This window comes from Spironucleus salmonicida, chromosome 3 (genome assembly GCF_000497125.1).
Source record: "Spironucleus salmonicida strain ATCC 50377 chromosome 3, whole genome shotgun sequence".
Classification (NCBI taxonomy): domain Eukaryota; phylum Fornicata; order Diplomonadida; family Hexamitidae; genus Spironucleus; species Spironucleus salmonicida.
This window is the reverse complement of record NC_090598.1, coordinates 234726-246253: the sequence shown is the minus strand read 5'-3', so window position 1 is coordinate 246253 and position 11528 is coordinate 234726. Positions and strand designations below refer to the sequence as shown.

Here is an 11528-nt window from a genome sequence, read left to right as displayed (position 1 = left end):
AATATAAATAAAAATACTATTATATAATAATATTGTATCATAAAATAAGTAAGTTAACATCTTTGACATTATAATATAATATATAGCAAAGTATGCTATAGAATTTAAAATGGGATGCGCCAGTTCTAAAGGAGAAGATTTGGCTGAGACCCATATAGAATTTATAAACACCTCACATCCTATCGTTGATATTACAAGTCCAAGAGAAGATAATATCATCGTATTGAATTAACCTGAAGAAAATCTGCAAGATTCAAATTTAAAGGTTTCTTAGCTGGGGTTTTAACCTAAAGCTTTACCAGCAATTCCTACTCTAAAATAATTAGATAAAGAAATAAAATAATAATCAAAAAAAGTTGCAGTAAAGTAACTAGTTACTAAACCTACTATTTAGATATAAAACTACCCTCAGGGGATTTTAGTAAATAAAATTACAGAAGCTATCGATATAATTCATCCAAATTCGCTTCATTTTTTAATAGAAAGCTAAATGGAACCAGAAGAACAAGCAATGCTAGCATGGAAGCTTATTTCGAGCAATTATGAACAAGAAGATCCAACAGTGACACTATAAATGTGCGAGTAAGCACTTGTGGGTATTTTTGGTTTCGTTGAAATAGTATAAAAATGGATAGTATACTAGAAATAATATTTCTGCGTAGATAAGAGTAAATTTATCAGAATTTTTATTGCCCTACATCTTTTAACACACGGTGAGTCTATACATAGACTAGTATATACCGGAAAATCAGCAGATGACGATGTATGGTCACTTTTTCAATTTATTAATTGCAATTCACTTCATGGGAAATTTGTAGAGTCGTAGAAACAGTTAACTTTTGATGAGTATACATCGACACTTAAATCTCAGTATTACGATGAATCTTGGCTTCTTTAATTACTGAATCTTTCAAAAACGAACACAGTGACCGGTACAAAATCCAGTTTATAGTTCATGCTGACGCGGATCTAAATTATCGATGACTTAGATTTTTTAGCGTAAATGATATATTATATAGCTAATGCATTTTAAGAGACTTTAATAATTCAGAAACAGTTACTTATTAATATTTTTAACGCAGAAACCGAGTTTATTGATTTCATTTTTCCTGAACTCTGCTAAACATCATAATAATTTTACTTGAAACTTTAACTTCTATATTTTAACTACTTATAAATCGATTAATTGCATTATTCATTCGAAAATATGACGTAAAAGGAATTATTCGGCGCATTGAACCTCCCAATTACGCCATCATAATCGTATGATGTCACATCAATGATTTTATCATAAAAGTACTAGAATATTGCCGGGTTGCTAAATATTTCTAAGTTTAATACCAAAAAACGCAGAATTCATAATCTTTCGGCTATGTCTAAAACTGCTTAAATTGTGCATTTTGAACCGTTTTCCTTAGTAGAATTCCAGTAAATTCATTCCCCAGAATTTCTTTATAATTTCACATGTACACTATGCTCTGCATAGGAGCTGCCTATTTCTCAAGCAGTTAATCTCATTGAGAGTGTATTTGGGCCTCAAGAGTAGATCCGATTACTTGCAAGTTTAATTAGTTAAAAGACTGATTTAGTTTTAGAAATAGAAGATTTTAACGATATTTTCAGAATATCCAGAAACTTTTCTGAGGGTAAGAAATTCTGTTCAGAAATGAAGGTTCTATATCTTTGTGGAATCGGAGCTTTAGATTAAAGTGAGTCGACTGAGAAGCAGCTATAGATGGCTTTAAAACTGTGCTAAGCAGAGGAACTAACGTTCTTATGTGATATTATATAAGGTGTAAACTATAATTCAAATATTATTGTACCTAACAATAGTTATATTTTCAAGGGAATTCAAAGTCAAGACTAAATTGATGATTGTATAGAACCATTTTTTTCACTATTAGAGGCTAATTAAACCCGCATGGTCGATATTGGCAAATTATTTAAAAGGTTATTTTCGGCATCAAACTATATAGTGTAGCGACTGGAAAACAGCGAATTAGAGCGGGATAGAGATGCACTGAGTGCTTTTTTCATTGTAAGTTTTTACAAAAGTGTTGGAGTCAGCCCAGCTCTTCATGCACTAAATGGAGATGAGCTAGATTGCGAAATCGCGAATGACATGCTGAATGCGATCGGAGTATAAATAGATAGTGAGGCTCGGTCAATAGATGCCTTCAGCCTAGATATTAAAGCACAGTGCGAGGATTGGGTAGTAGAACTATTTTGTTGATATAGTGAATCTTATTCAATCATTTTTGAGAGCTTTGAATGAATTTCCAAATTATATGATCTGTTTTCTCTCGTGGAATGTGAAACCAACTATGATACAAATACCTCCTAAGCCCATGCTAAGATAAGGAAGTAAACTGATCATAATCAAGTCTGGTGAGTATTAGGCATAAGAATTTGTTACTATGATTGAATATGTACCTATTGCATAGCTTAGTGCGGTTACAATAGCACCTAAAATCCAATAAAATTTGACAGCCAAGAGATATATGCCTAGTAATTAAAATGTAAGGGAAATAATAACCCCGTAAATGATTATCATATAATCCTAGGACGTAACTGCAATTGAATTAATATTAAACTAAGTATCGCTAAAAAATGTTTAAACCTTAAGTTTACTTATTATTAAAGTAATAATTAGAATTAAAAGCCAGATAAGAAGACATCGAAAAACGAAAAAGGCTGTCTCTCTAGCTTTACTTAGATCGTTTCTTCCAATAAAATATGCATGGAATGTGCAGGATGCATTTAAAATACCTTAAATGGACGAACTAAATAAATAAACCAAAACTAATGAAAACAGATTTAGGGAATTCATGATATCAGAAATATTGTTAACACTAAATTTGAATTAGAAGGCAATGATTGAAAAAATAAATGGTGAGGAAAATGTAAGAAAAAGGGGAATAGAAGTAACAAACATTCTATAAATTGTAGTCCAATTAATAGGGAAAAAATAACGCTTTTAAAGTTAGAAATAAATAAACTGATTACGCCGATTATCCTTAAAAACTGTTAAAATACTTAAATAAATAATTGCAAATATTACTTTTGCAATCAACTATGCATATGCAATATGATCAAATATTTTATGGTTATTAAGACTATTATAATTTATCAAGAAGCAAAGACAAACACAAATAAGTTCAAAAACCGAATAAAATATTGTGAATATGCAAGAAATTTCAGTTCTACCTTCTGCAATCATAAATACTACACTTAATCTTGAAAGAGCAAAAAGTATAGGTTCACAGCAAAGTTTAACTAAAATAAATCTAGAAACTATTTTTACGTCGTCTTATTCCACAAACAGCAATTGCAATGAGAATTTATTAGTAATAAAGGCTGGATCAATAGAAATAGAAATAATAACAAAGCAAATAAGCAAGAGTTAGAAAACAAGTAAAATCATAAAAAAGTGTGTCACTTGAGTTTATGAAATATTAGATAAAGATTGACCAAAATAAAGTTATGCTGATAATGCAGCAGAAAAAGATAACGATAAAGGAACTGCATGTGTGAATAATTCCTCAAAAATAAAGAGTCTAGAATATATTTATGTATATTATTAGCCAAATGTTAAAAATAATAGTCTAATCTATAAAATTTAGCATGCCACAGGTAGCGTATGAGAAATAATTGAATATATTGAATTTTATACTAGTATTTTCTTGTAATTTTTTTAATTTACAATCTGTAATAATGTCTCTTCCTGCTAAGTGCATTTCTAGTTCATTTTTTTAAAATATCATATATAGGTGATAGTATAAGTAAGTAATAATTTATTATATTATTAGTATAATATAATAATATTATTTGTATTTCAATAAAATTTTTAATGGATTGTGATGGCCTAACATTTGACGACGAGCAGCACGTACACATTATGCCAGAAGCGCAGCGTTTAGAAACAGAGAAGATCGTTATGGCCGCTAAAGGTTATCAAGAAGCTTTAGAAAAGTTTGATTCTGTTTCGTAAAAAGTTATATCGCAAATTGATTAATTAGCGAGAGCTACAGAGGGAAAGAGAGGTTAATCTATGTCTCTTAGAGCGTTAAATACTGGTTATGATTAATAGATTGAACATAATCTTGCAATGGGAAGGGCTAAGTTAAGCTGTAAAAATTTCGAGCTTGAGTGCGCGAAAATGGAAGTCTAAGCATTTGAGTAGTTCATGACAATTTAAAAATAAACCAAAACTGCAGTTGTTGAGATTTTTGGAACAGAATGAGGTCATTTATTTATTATATGTTATTATTTATATTGTTCACTTAAACAAATGATACATTCTGTTTTAATATTATCACAGACTGGATAACCAAGATTAGCTAGATTTTATGAAAAGATATCCACATCTTAATTTAAAAGTATTTGCTAAAAGCTGACATTTTACTTAAATCGAACAACAGAGTCCTCTTCTAATTTTATTTTTAATGACATAAATTTATAGAATATATTTATTGTTTATCGTAGATATGGAGCTTTATATTTCATTGTTTTAGCAGATGAGCTAGAAAATGAACTGGCTTGTTTGGATGTTATATAATGCTTTGCCGAAACCCTGAATTTAGTATTTCAGGGTGTTGATGAGAATGATTTGGTAACTAATGTGGATAAAATAAATTATGTCTTGGATGAAATCATATGTTGCGGTAGTATTGTGTGTGTCGATAAAAATGAAGCATTTTCAGGATATAGATCTTTACTGTGAGTTAAATGTACATAATATATATGATTCTGTGTATTATATAGCTAAGCGAGTGCTATTTATTGGTATTTCAATATTTATCTTTGTAAAAATTATGATACTTTACATGGAAGCCTTTAATATATAATTATCATATACTACCTCACTAATATAGTTTATAATATATACTAAGATTATTTGTTTATTCCACTTCAAATGACAGATCCATTTTCTCTAGATTTTCTTCGCCAAAACTTGGAATCAATCAAAGTCATGGTTGCAATAGACTTCTCAAGTTCTAATAATATACTTCACTTCTAATCAACTATAAACAACTAAATAACAGAGTCTCCTTATCGTAGAATTTTATTCTATATACTTTCTAATTTATCAAGACTCGATGCAGGATTAGAAATAGAACTATTAACCTTTGACTCATAAGTGCGTGAGTGTAAATTGATGAAAGGTAAGAATGTAGTTGCAGATTGTTTATAGTTATATGATTTATGGGCTAAAAACTTTCAAAAATAGTTACAGGATAGAACCTTTGATATGTCTGGAACCTCTATCTCTGATTCAATTTTATATGCGATCAAAAAAGTAAATGCTGATGAAGAAATGACAATTTTGTTAATCCTAACTGATGGAAAACTTGCGAATCCTGTTAAAGAATCTCATGCAGTATGTGAAGCGGCATTGCATCCATTGGTGATATCTGCTATAGGAGTTACTCTTGATGATGAGGATCCAAGATTTTAAAGTTAATTTGATACATTTTACCTTCTAGATGATAATATTTATGATAGAGTATTTGATAATTTTAATTTTACACCATTCATTTTTAATCAAAGCAACTCTAAGTGGTGGTATAGTGGTATAAGTGATCCAAATGCTGATAATAGGCTAAATCATTATTAATAAAAAATTGATTAATTTTTTGATGATATATTTTTAGAATTACCAGAATAGGCTCTTATTTTAAGCTAGCTTAAATATTTTGAGCGTGATTTTGAGTAATTTAAGCAAATATATGAGAAAAAAATTGAAGGAGCTATTTAGGATAAGATACCAAGTTTTAGTAAATTATAGGATTACTAAGATTAGTAAGATAAAGAAGTTTAATAGAACGAAAAACCACACAAAATTTAAATTGCTTTTGACTAAATCATTAACGAGTGACTCAGATATTCAAAATCCACCTCTACCTATATTAGTTTTAGGTCTAATGGTAAATTGTGGAGAGTTAGATCTTTGTGGTTTGGGATTATATGCACCTGCACCAGGACTTTTTTCGATTTTGATTTATTGATATTTTTTTCCTATTGAGATTCCTTAATTTTTATTTGGTGGCATAGAATCAGTATAATACGCACCAGGACCAGGTGTTATATCTATTTTATTTGAATTATATTTCTAACCTATATAAGCACTTGTTTACGGTTTAGCTCCTTTTCTATATACTTTTACATTATAATTGTTCGGAGCTGGATTATCATTAGCGTTGTCAATCATTCTTTTTGTCTTATCATTCATTTTATAACCAGATTAAGGTCTTTATGTTTCTTTATAATATGCCCCAGGGCCTGGATTAGTATTATTATTATAAGCATTATATTTACCCTTTATAGAATAAGCTGGACTCATAATTTCAGTATGAATCTAGTAAATAGGGCCAGGAGATGCTGCATGTACTCGCTTTTCATATCTACCTGCTAAACTAAACTAAGGTGAATGATTTTTTAATTTTTCAGCTGTATATGTTCCTGGCCCAGGAGTTTCCCAAGTCTAGTTGATATACGTTCTCCCAGCAAATAAAGCAGCTCTACCATAATCTTTTCTAGAAATATCATATGATCCTGGGCCAATCAATAATTACTCTCCAGAAAGCTCTTTATGCTTGGTACGGAACGAATACTAAGGAGATGAAGACTATCTTTAAGGAGAATATTATCCAGGACCAGGGGTTACTTCAATTTCTTTTTGTTAAGGCCTTGATTTTAAAGAATAAGATGGAGCTGTAGATTAACGTTTTTCTTCATATGCTCCTGGACCAGGGATATTATTATCAATATATTATGTCTATTTAGATTTCAATGAATGCGATGGTGGTCTTTTTTATATCTAGTCAAATTTTGGATTATAGGTATTTGGTGAAGGTTCAAATTTTTTATATTTGGGTGAATCTAAAGAAGACCCCGTTTTTTATTGAATAGAATATTTTGGAGGTTACTAACTAGTAAGTTTATCTACAGGATGATAATAGTTTGGACCCAATAAAGATTCTTCTGCTTTAACTGAATACTTATTTTTAATAGTATACTAAGGCGAAAATGAAGTTTGAATAGGATCATAACCACCTGGACCAGGACCAATTGTTTAAAAATATTTAAGGTGTGAGGTAGCTAATGATGTTTTGGTAAAGTCCATATTGTTAAATTTTAAGAAACTATAATATAATACTATACAGATTAAGATATGTTAAACCTATCATATTTCTAATAAATTAATTATATTATAGGTTTTTCACCTTACAAAAAGTGAAACTATGTCTTGGAGTGGTATTATTTTCTTATGTGATTCTCACTGTAGCTTTTTAAAAAATCTTTTAACTTTAAAACAGACGATAAGCTTGTCTAATTTTAAAGTCAAATTACGGAACGTCCTAATTTTTATATATGTTGCTATAAAGACAATAATTTAGTTATATTATAATCTATTCTAGATATAAAGTTTTAGTTTTAATCACTAAAAGGCTAATTATTAACAAGTAGATATATTGCAGGTATAAATTATTACCTTATTATATGTATTTATATTTTGGTGCACTTCATTTTTCACTCCAAAATGTTTAGCAAAAAATTTAAATCAACTGAGAAACGTGAACGCCCAACTCTACAGTCTAGATCTCATTTAGGTGTTATGGAACATAAGAAAGAGTGGAAAATTCGCCAGCGCGCATATAAAGATCTTAAGAATAAACAAAACGACCTTAAAAAAGCTACAGAGTTAAAAAATCCAGATGAGTTTTATATTGCTATGAACGATTTAAAATTTGATCAGAAAACTCTCATTTAGGACGTTCCAGTTCATGAATATGATTAAATTCCTTAGATCAATCTCTTTGCCGCTCAGAAAAAGCTCAAGAAAGGAATTTAAGAGCTTCAAATTTAGTAGGTTTTAGGAAATGAAAATGAGAAAGAAATGAACCTATTTAAAAAGAATTTGCGCAGTGTTGAGAAAGAAATAGAAAGGAGAAACTAAGAAAATGCAATTCTTATGCATAATGGGGTGAAATATGTTGATTCGGTTACTGGCGATATAAAAGTATAAATAAATACGAAGCGTAGAAAGTGAATTATTTTATATAATAACGATAATATTAATTTCCGTTCCACAAAATGGCCCCTGGTAAAGGAAAAAAGATTCGCAAGACAGAAGATTCTGAAAATTCTGATCAAGAATCAATATCTGGTGATGATATAGATGGGGTTGATGAGTATTCTGATGAATCTGCGTCTGCAAGCGCAGCATCAGATTCTTTTATTGCAGGTGAAGAAGATGATTTATACTAGGGAAGAGCTGTTGATGTCAACGAATTAAGAAGACTTGATCGGGAAAGAGAGATAAAAGAAAGAGATAATTTTGACATGCGTAAAATGGGTAGAGTTGATAATATTATTGATGATGTTGAGACCATTATTAAAGTAGAAGAAGAAGACCCCTATTTATATAAAATTCCTATCAGAAGGGGTACTGGATATCAATGTCTTGCTGAGCTTACGAGGATATTAGCTTATGGTGAACATACAAAAAATACAGAATACACCAAGTTTTCTGCAGAAGTATTTGGCGCAATGGTCAACCCTAGAGATCCAGAAAGTCTTTATGTAGAAGCTCATTCAATGGATTAAGTAGAACTTTTAGCTGGTTAAGGTGCACTTAGAGGATTCGTTTAGCCGTTCAAACGGTATTATGGTCGTTAGCCAGTTACATCACGTCCAGTAGTACTTCGGGAAATTAAATAAGTTAGACGGGCTGAATAACCATAAGTTACTAAAATTAAGGCACAAGTTGTTTAAACAGTGAAAAAGGGAGATTATAAAATAATTAAGCGGGCAGGTTTTTAGAACACATATGGAGGTGCATTATGTGTGGTCCATACAATTGATTAATAATCTGGATAATGTTAAGTTCTTACTCTTACATGCACTAGATCGCTTGAATTAGACGAGAAAGTGGCACCTCACCGTATTAAGCTTGAGTAATATGTAGAAATGTCTAAAGGAGACTAATATTTCAAAGAGGAGTTCTTTAGCGCAATCTAATGCACATTCTTTCAGGGTCTTCTCGTGCTTCCAGTAAAAGTTGATAACCTTAGAGATCCGACTCCGGAACAATTAGCTACTAAGCATTTATTATAAACAGTGGATAATTCTTAATAATATGAAGCACGTCAGTCTTCGACTAAAGATTCATCTCTCTGCCCACTTGTGGAAGAAGACACAGTCGTAATTAGAGAATATACATATAAATGGAGTGGAGAAGAAATAGACCTTGCTGGATAATTTGGAATTGTTAAAAAAGTTAATCCATAAAACCTATCATATTCTATTTTAATCTTAGATTAGGATTCGAAATTATATAATTAGTAGATTTCTCTAGAAAGAATAAAAATGAATAAATATATCAAGGAAGGTAGACGAGTAAAAATAATTTCTGGACCTTATGAAAATGTTATTGGTGTATTACGAAAAATAGAGTAAAGCGATGACGGTAGGTTTCTTATGCAACTTACCACAGATATATTTAACGAAATACTAGATAAATCCTGTTAGATTTACACTGACTAAGCAATTGAAACAACTGATACCTTTACTGGATTTATGGAGAAGATTTATAATGGTGTTTTATTTGCTAGAAATTAGATGGTTAATATTCCAGCAGGAACAGAAGCTATAATAACAAACCTTTCTTACACTTGTGCTTAAGTTGTTACTATAGAGGATGAACTGATAAAACTTAGATTAGATTAAATATAGCCCATTATTGCTAGAATGAAGCGTATTGTCAAAGATGGATCATCCCCGCCTTAGGCTGTAGCTTTAGCTTCATCTGTACGCGTAAAAAAGACAGATGCTACTGGAAAAGTTATTGGTGTAACCAATCACAATGTGTCTTCTATTCTTTTTATAAAATTAAGTACTGCTGGAAATACAGAACGACTTGGTGTAACTGCTATTGATTCACGTGGAGTTTTAGTAGAAGATCCAGGATATTTTGTTGATCGCTCTATTTCTTCTAAGAATGATTCCCATAGAGGTCGACGTGTTCGTGTAATGGCGCCGTCTTGGATTGGAAGAGAAGGTATTGTGTTGTCTATGGAAGGTAACAACGTTAAAGTACGACTTTCAGAACGTGATATATCTGTACCATCATTCTAGGTTTAGTTTATTGAAACAAATAAGCCTACTGCAGTTTATAGGGACGATTTTGGCATGTCTTAAAATTTGAGTAACCAATCACATGGTTAGCTGAATTCAGGAATTTCATAATTTGGAGGAATTGAAGGAAATATTGATTATGACGGAACATAGTAATATGGCGAAGAAGAGAACTACGGCGGGTTCGAGCAGTGATGATACTAAGTCAGTCCAGTATTTCTATTACCTCAAGCGCGCCATCCCCACTGCCTGCCCATAGCTAGCTTCCTAGCATGCACGCAGAAGTAAGACCACTGATGCTGGGAGTTACTGCATGGTGCTGTGTGAAGAGGCTGGTGATAGCGAACACGCGAATGCTGCTGTGGTGTACCAGAACGACCCGCCCGTCGGAAACTCCCGCGGACACCACTGTATGCCCGCTCGCGAAGGACTTCACCAGTTTCAGCCCCAGTTCCTCGATGGCAAAGATGGAACCGTCTCGCGATACCACGATCACCAGTGTGGGCTGCTGGGTGGCCTGTGATACCTGGATGGAAAACTCGCCCTTTGGAACGGCGCAGATAGCCATAATTGAGGATTTGCATACGCTGGCCTGTTCGGGCTGAGTACCCGCGCACCGCACCACCACCGTGCCGTTGCTTAGACCAAGGAACGCGGACCCGTTTACCAGGTGGCAGCAGGTCACTGTACTGTGCTCTGGGATCTGTGGGCAGAAGCGGTCGATAGCTGCTCCGGCCATGCCTAGGTGGTGCACAGTGCCCCCTCGCTCCACCACAAGTACCGAGTCACCGGATGCGGCGCATTGCTCCACCAATCCCACCCTCGCAACTTGGGTTTGATCCTCAGTGCAGATGGTGCCGTCCAAGAGCAAAAATAGGAAGCTGCCCTCCCTCTCCCACACTTTGACGCAGGCCGCCTTGAATACCACGAAACTTTGCTGGAGCAGAACGTGGTCTGTGTATCCCCAGAAGCGCACTACCCCGTCCAGAGAAGAGGTTACTATGCTGCTGCTAAACATTGATATGGCAACCACAGAGTCCTGGTGCGAGTTGTGGCAAAGGTACGTCCTGCGGAATTTCGTGGTGATCACTTTCACCGGCTTAAAGAGGTCGACCAGCTTGCTCGCTTATTGGGTAAATTTACGCTAAATTGCTTTTGGTGTTTCAAATTGACCTTTTCTATCCACTATTTGATCATCAATACTTAAATTATGAACTTAGATTTGCATTAAATATACTTTTTATAACATTATAATATTGTATATAAGGAATAGAATACTTTATATTTCTCTGTTCATTAAAATATGAATTATTATGGTATTACTTCATTAATATTAAGGCTCACTCGAGTTAATTAATTATTTAAGGAATATTAATTATATCTTTATA

At 32.6% G+C, this 11528-nt stretch overlaps 9 protein-coding genes across 9 annotated transcripts; 6 read left to right on the top strand and 3 right to left on the bottom strand. All coding sequences in view use genetic code 6, as the record gives it.

The window, feature by feature from the left end:
* Window positions 1-109: 109 nt before the first annotated feature.
* On the top strand, window positions 110-2233 carry SS50377_22376 (uncharacterized protein; the record flags this gene model as incomplete). The annotated part of the gene is made up of 1 exon (XM_067906266.1): window positions 110-2233. One exon carries the CDS (start codon window positions 110-112, stop codon window positions 2231-2233), a length of 2124 nt encoding a protein of 707 aa, XP_067765534.1.
* Window positions 2234-2248: 15 nt separating this feature from the next.
* On the bottom strand, window positions 2249-3748 carry SS50377_22375 (Transmembrane domain-containing protein; the record flags this gene model as incomplete). Its single annotated transcript, XM_067906265.1, has 1 exon — window positions 2249-3748. The coding sequence occupies one exon, from the start codon at window positions 3746-3748 to the stop codon at window positions 2249-2251; it is 1500 nt and encodes a 499-aa protein (XP_067765533.1).
* Window positions 3749-3850: 102 nt separating this feature from the next.
* On the top strand, window positions 3851-4243 carry SS50377_22374 (Intraflagellar transport complex B, subunit 20; the record flags this gene model as incomplete). Its single annotated transcript, XM_067906264.1, has 1 exon — window positions 3851-4243. One exon carries the CDS (start codon window positions 3851-3853, stop codon window positions 4241-4243), a length of 393 nt encoding a protein of 130 aa, XP_067765532.1.
* Window positions 4244-4291: 48 nt separating this feature from the next.
* On the top strand, window positions 4292-4723 carry SS50377_22373 (Sigma adaptin; the record flags this gene model as incomplete). The annotated part of the gene is made up of 1 exon (XM_067906263.1): window positions 4292-4723. One exon carries the CDS (start codon window positions 4292-4294, stop codon window positions 4721-4723), a length of 432 nt encoding a protein of 143 aa, XP_067765531.1.
* Window positions 4724-4915: 192 nt separating this feature from the next.
* SS50377_22372 (Copine I) lies at window positions 4916-5878 on the top strand (the record flags this gene model as incomplete). Its single annotated transcript, XM_067906262.1, has 1 exon — window positions 4916-5878. One exon carries the CDS (start codon window positions 4916-4918, stop codon window positions 5876-5878), a length of 963 nt encoding a protein of 320 aa, XP_067765530.1.
* Window positions 5879-5887: 9 nt separating this feature from the next.
* On the bottom strand, window positions 5888-7126 carry SS50377_22371 (uncharacterized protein; the record flags this gene model as incomplete). Its single annotated transcript, XM_067906261.1, has 1 exon — window positions 5888-7126. One exon carries the CDS (start codon window positions 7124-7126, stop codon window positions 5888-5890), a length of 1239 nt encoding a protein of 412 aa, XP_067765529.1.
* A 417-nt stretch (window positions 7127-7543) lies between these two features.
* Window positions 7544-8053, top strand: SS50377_22370 (U3 small nucleolar RNA-associated protein 11; the record flags this gene model as incomplete). Its single annotated transcript, XM_067906260.1, has 1 exon — window positions 7544-8053. The coding sequence occupies one exon, from the start codon at window positions 7544-7546 to the stop codon at window positions 8051-8053; it is 510 nt and encodes a 169-aa protein (XP_067765528.1).
* A 44-nt stretch (window positions 8054-8097) lies between these two features.
* Window positions 8098-10335, top strand: SS50377_22369 (uncharacterized protein; the record flags this gene model as incomplete). The annotated part of the gene is made up of 1 exon (XM_067906259.1): window positions 8098-10335. The coding sequence occupies one exon, from the start codon at window positions 8098-8100 to the stop codon at window positions 10333-10335; it is 2238 nt and encodes a 745-aa protein (XP_067765527.1).
* Window positions 10336-10345: 10 nt separating this feature from the next.
* SS50377_22368 (uncharacterized protein) lies at window positions 10346-11389 on the bottom strand (the record flags this gene model as incomplete). Its single annotated transcript, XM_067906258.1, has 1 exon — window positions 10346-11389. One exon carries the CDS (start codon window positions 11387-11389, stop codon window positions 10346-10348), a length of 1044 nt encoding a protein of 347 aa, XP_067765526.1.
* Between the last annotated feature and the right edge of the window lie 139 nt (window positions 11390-11528).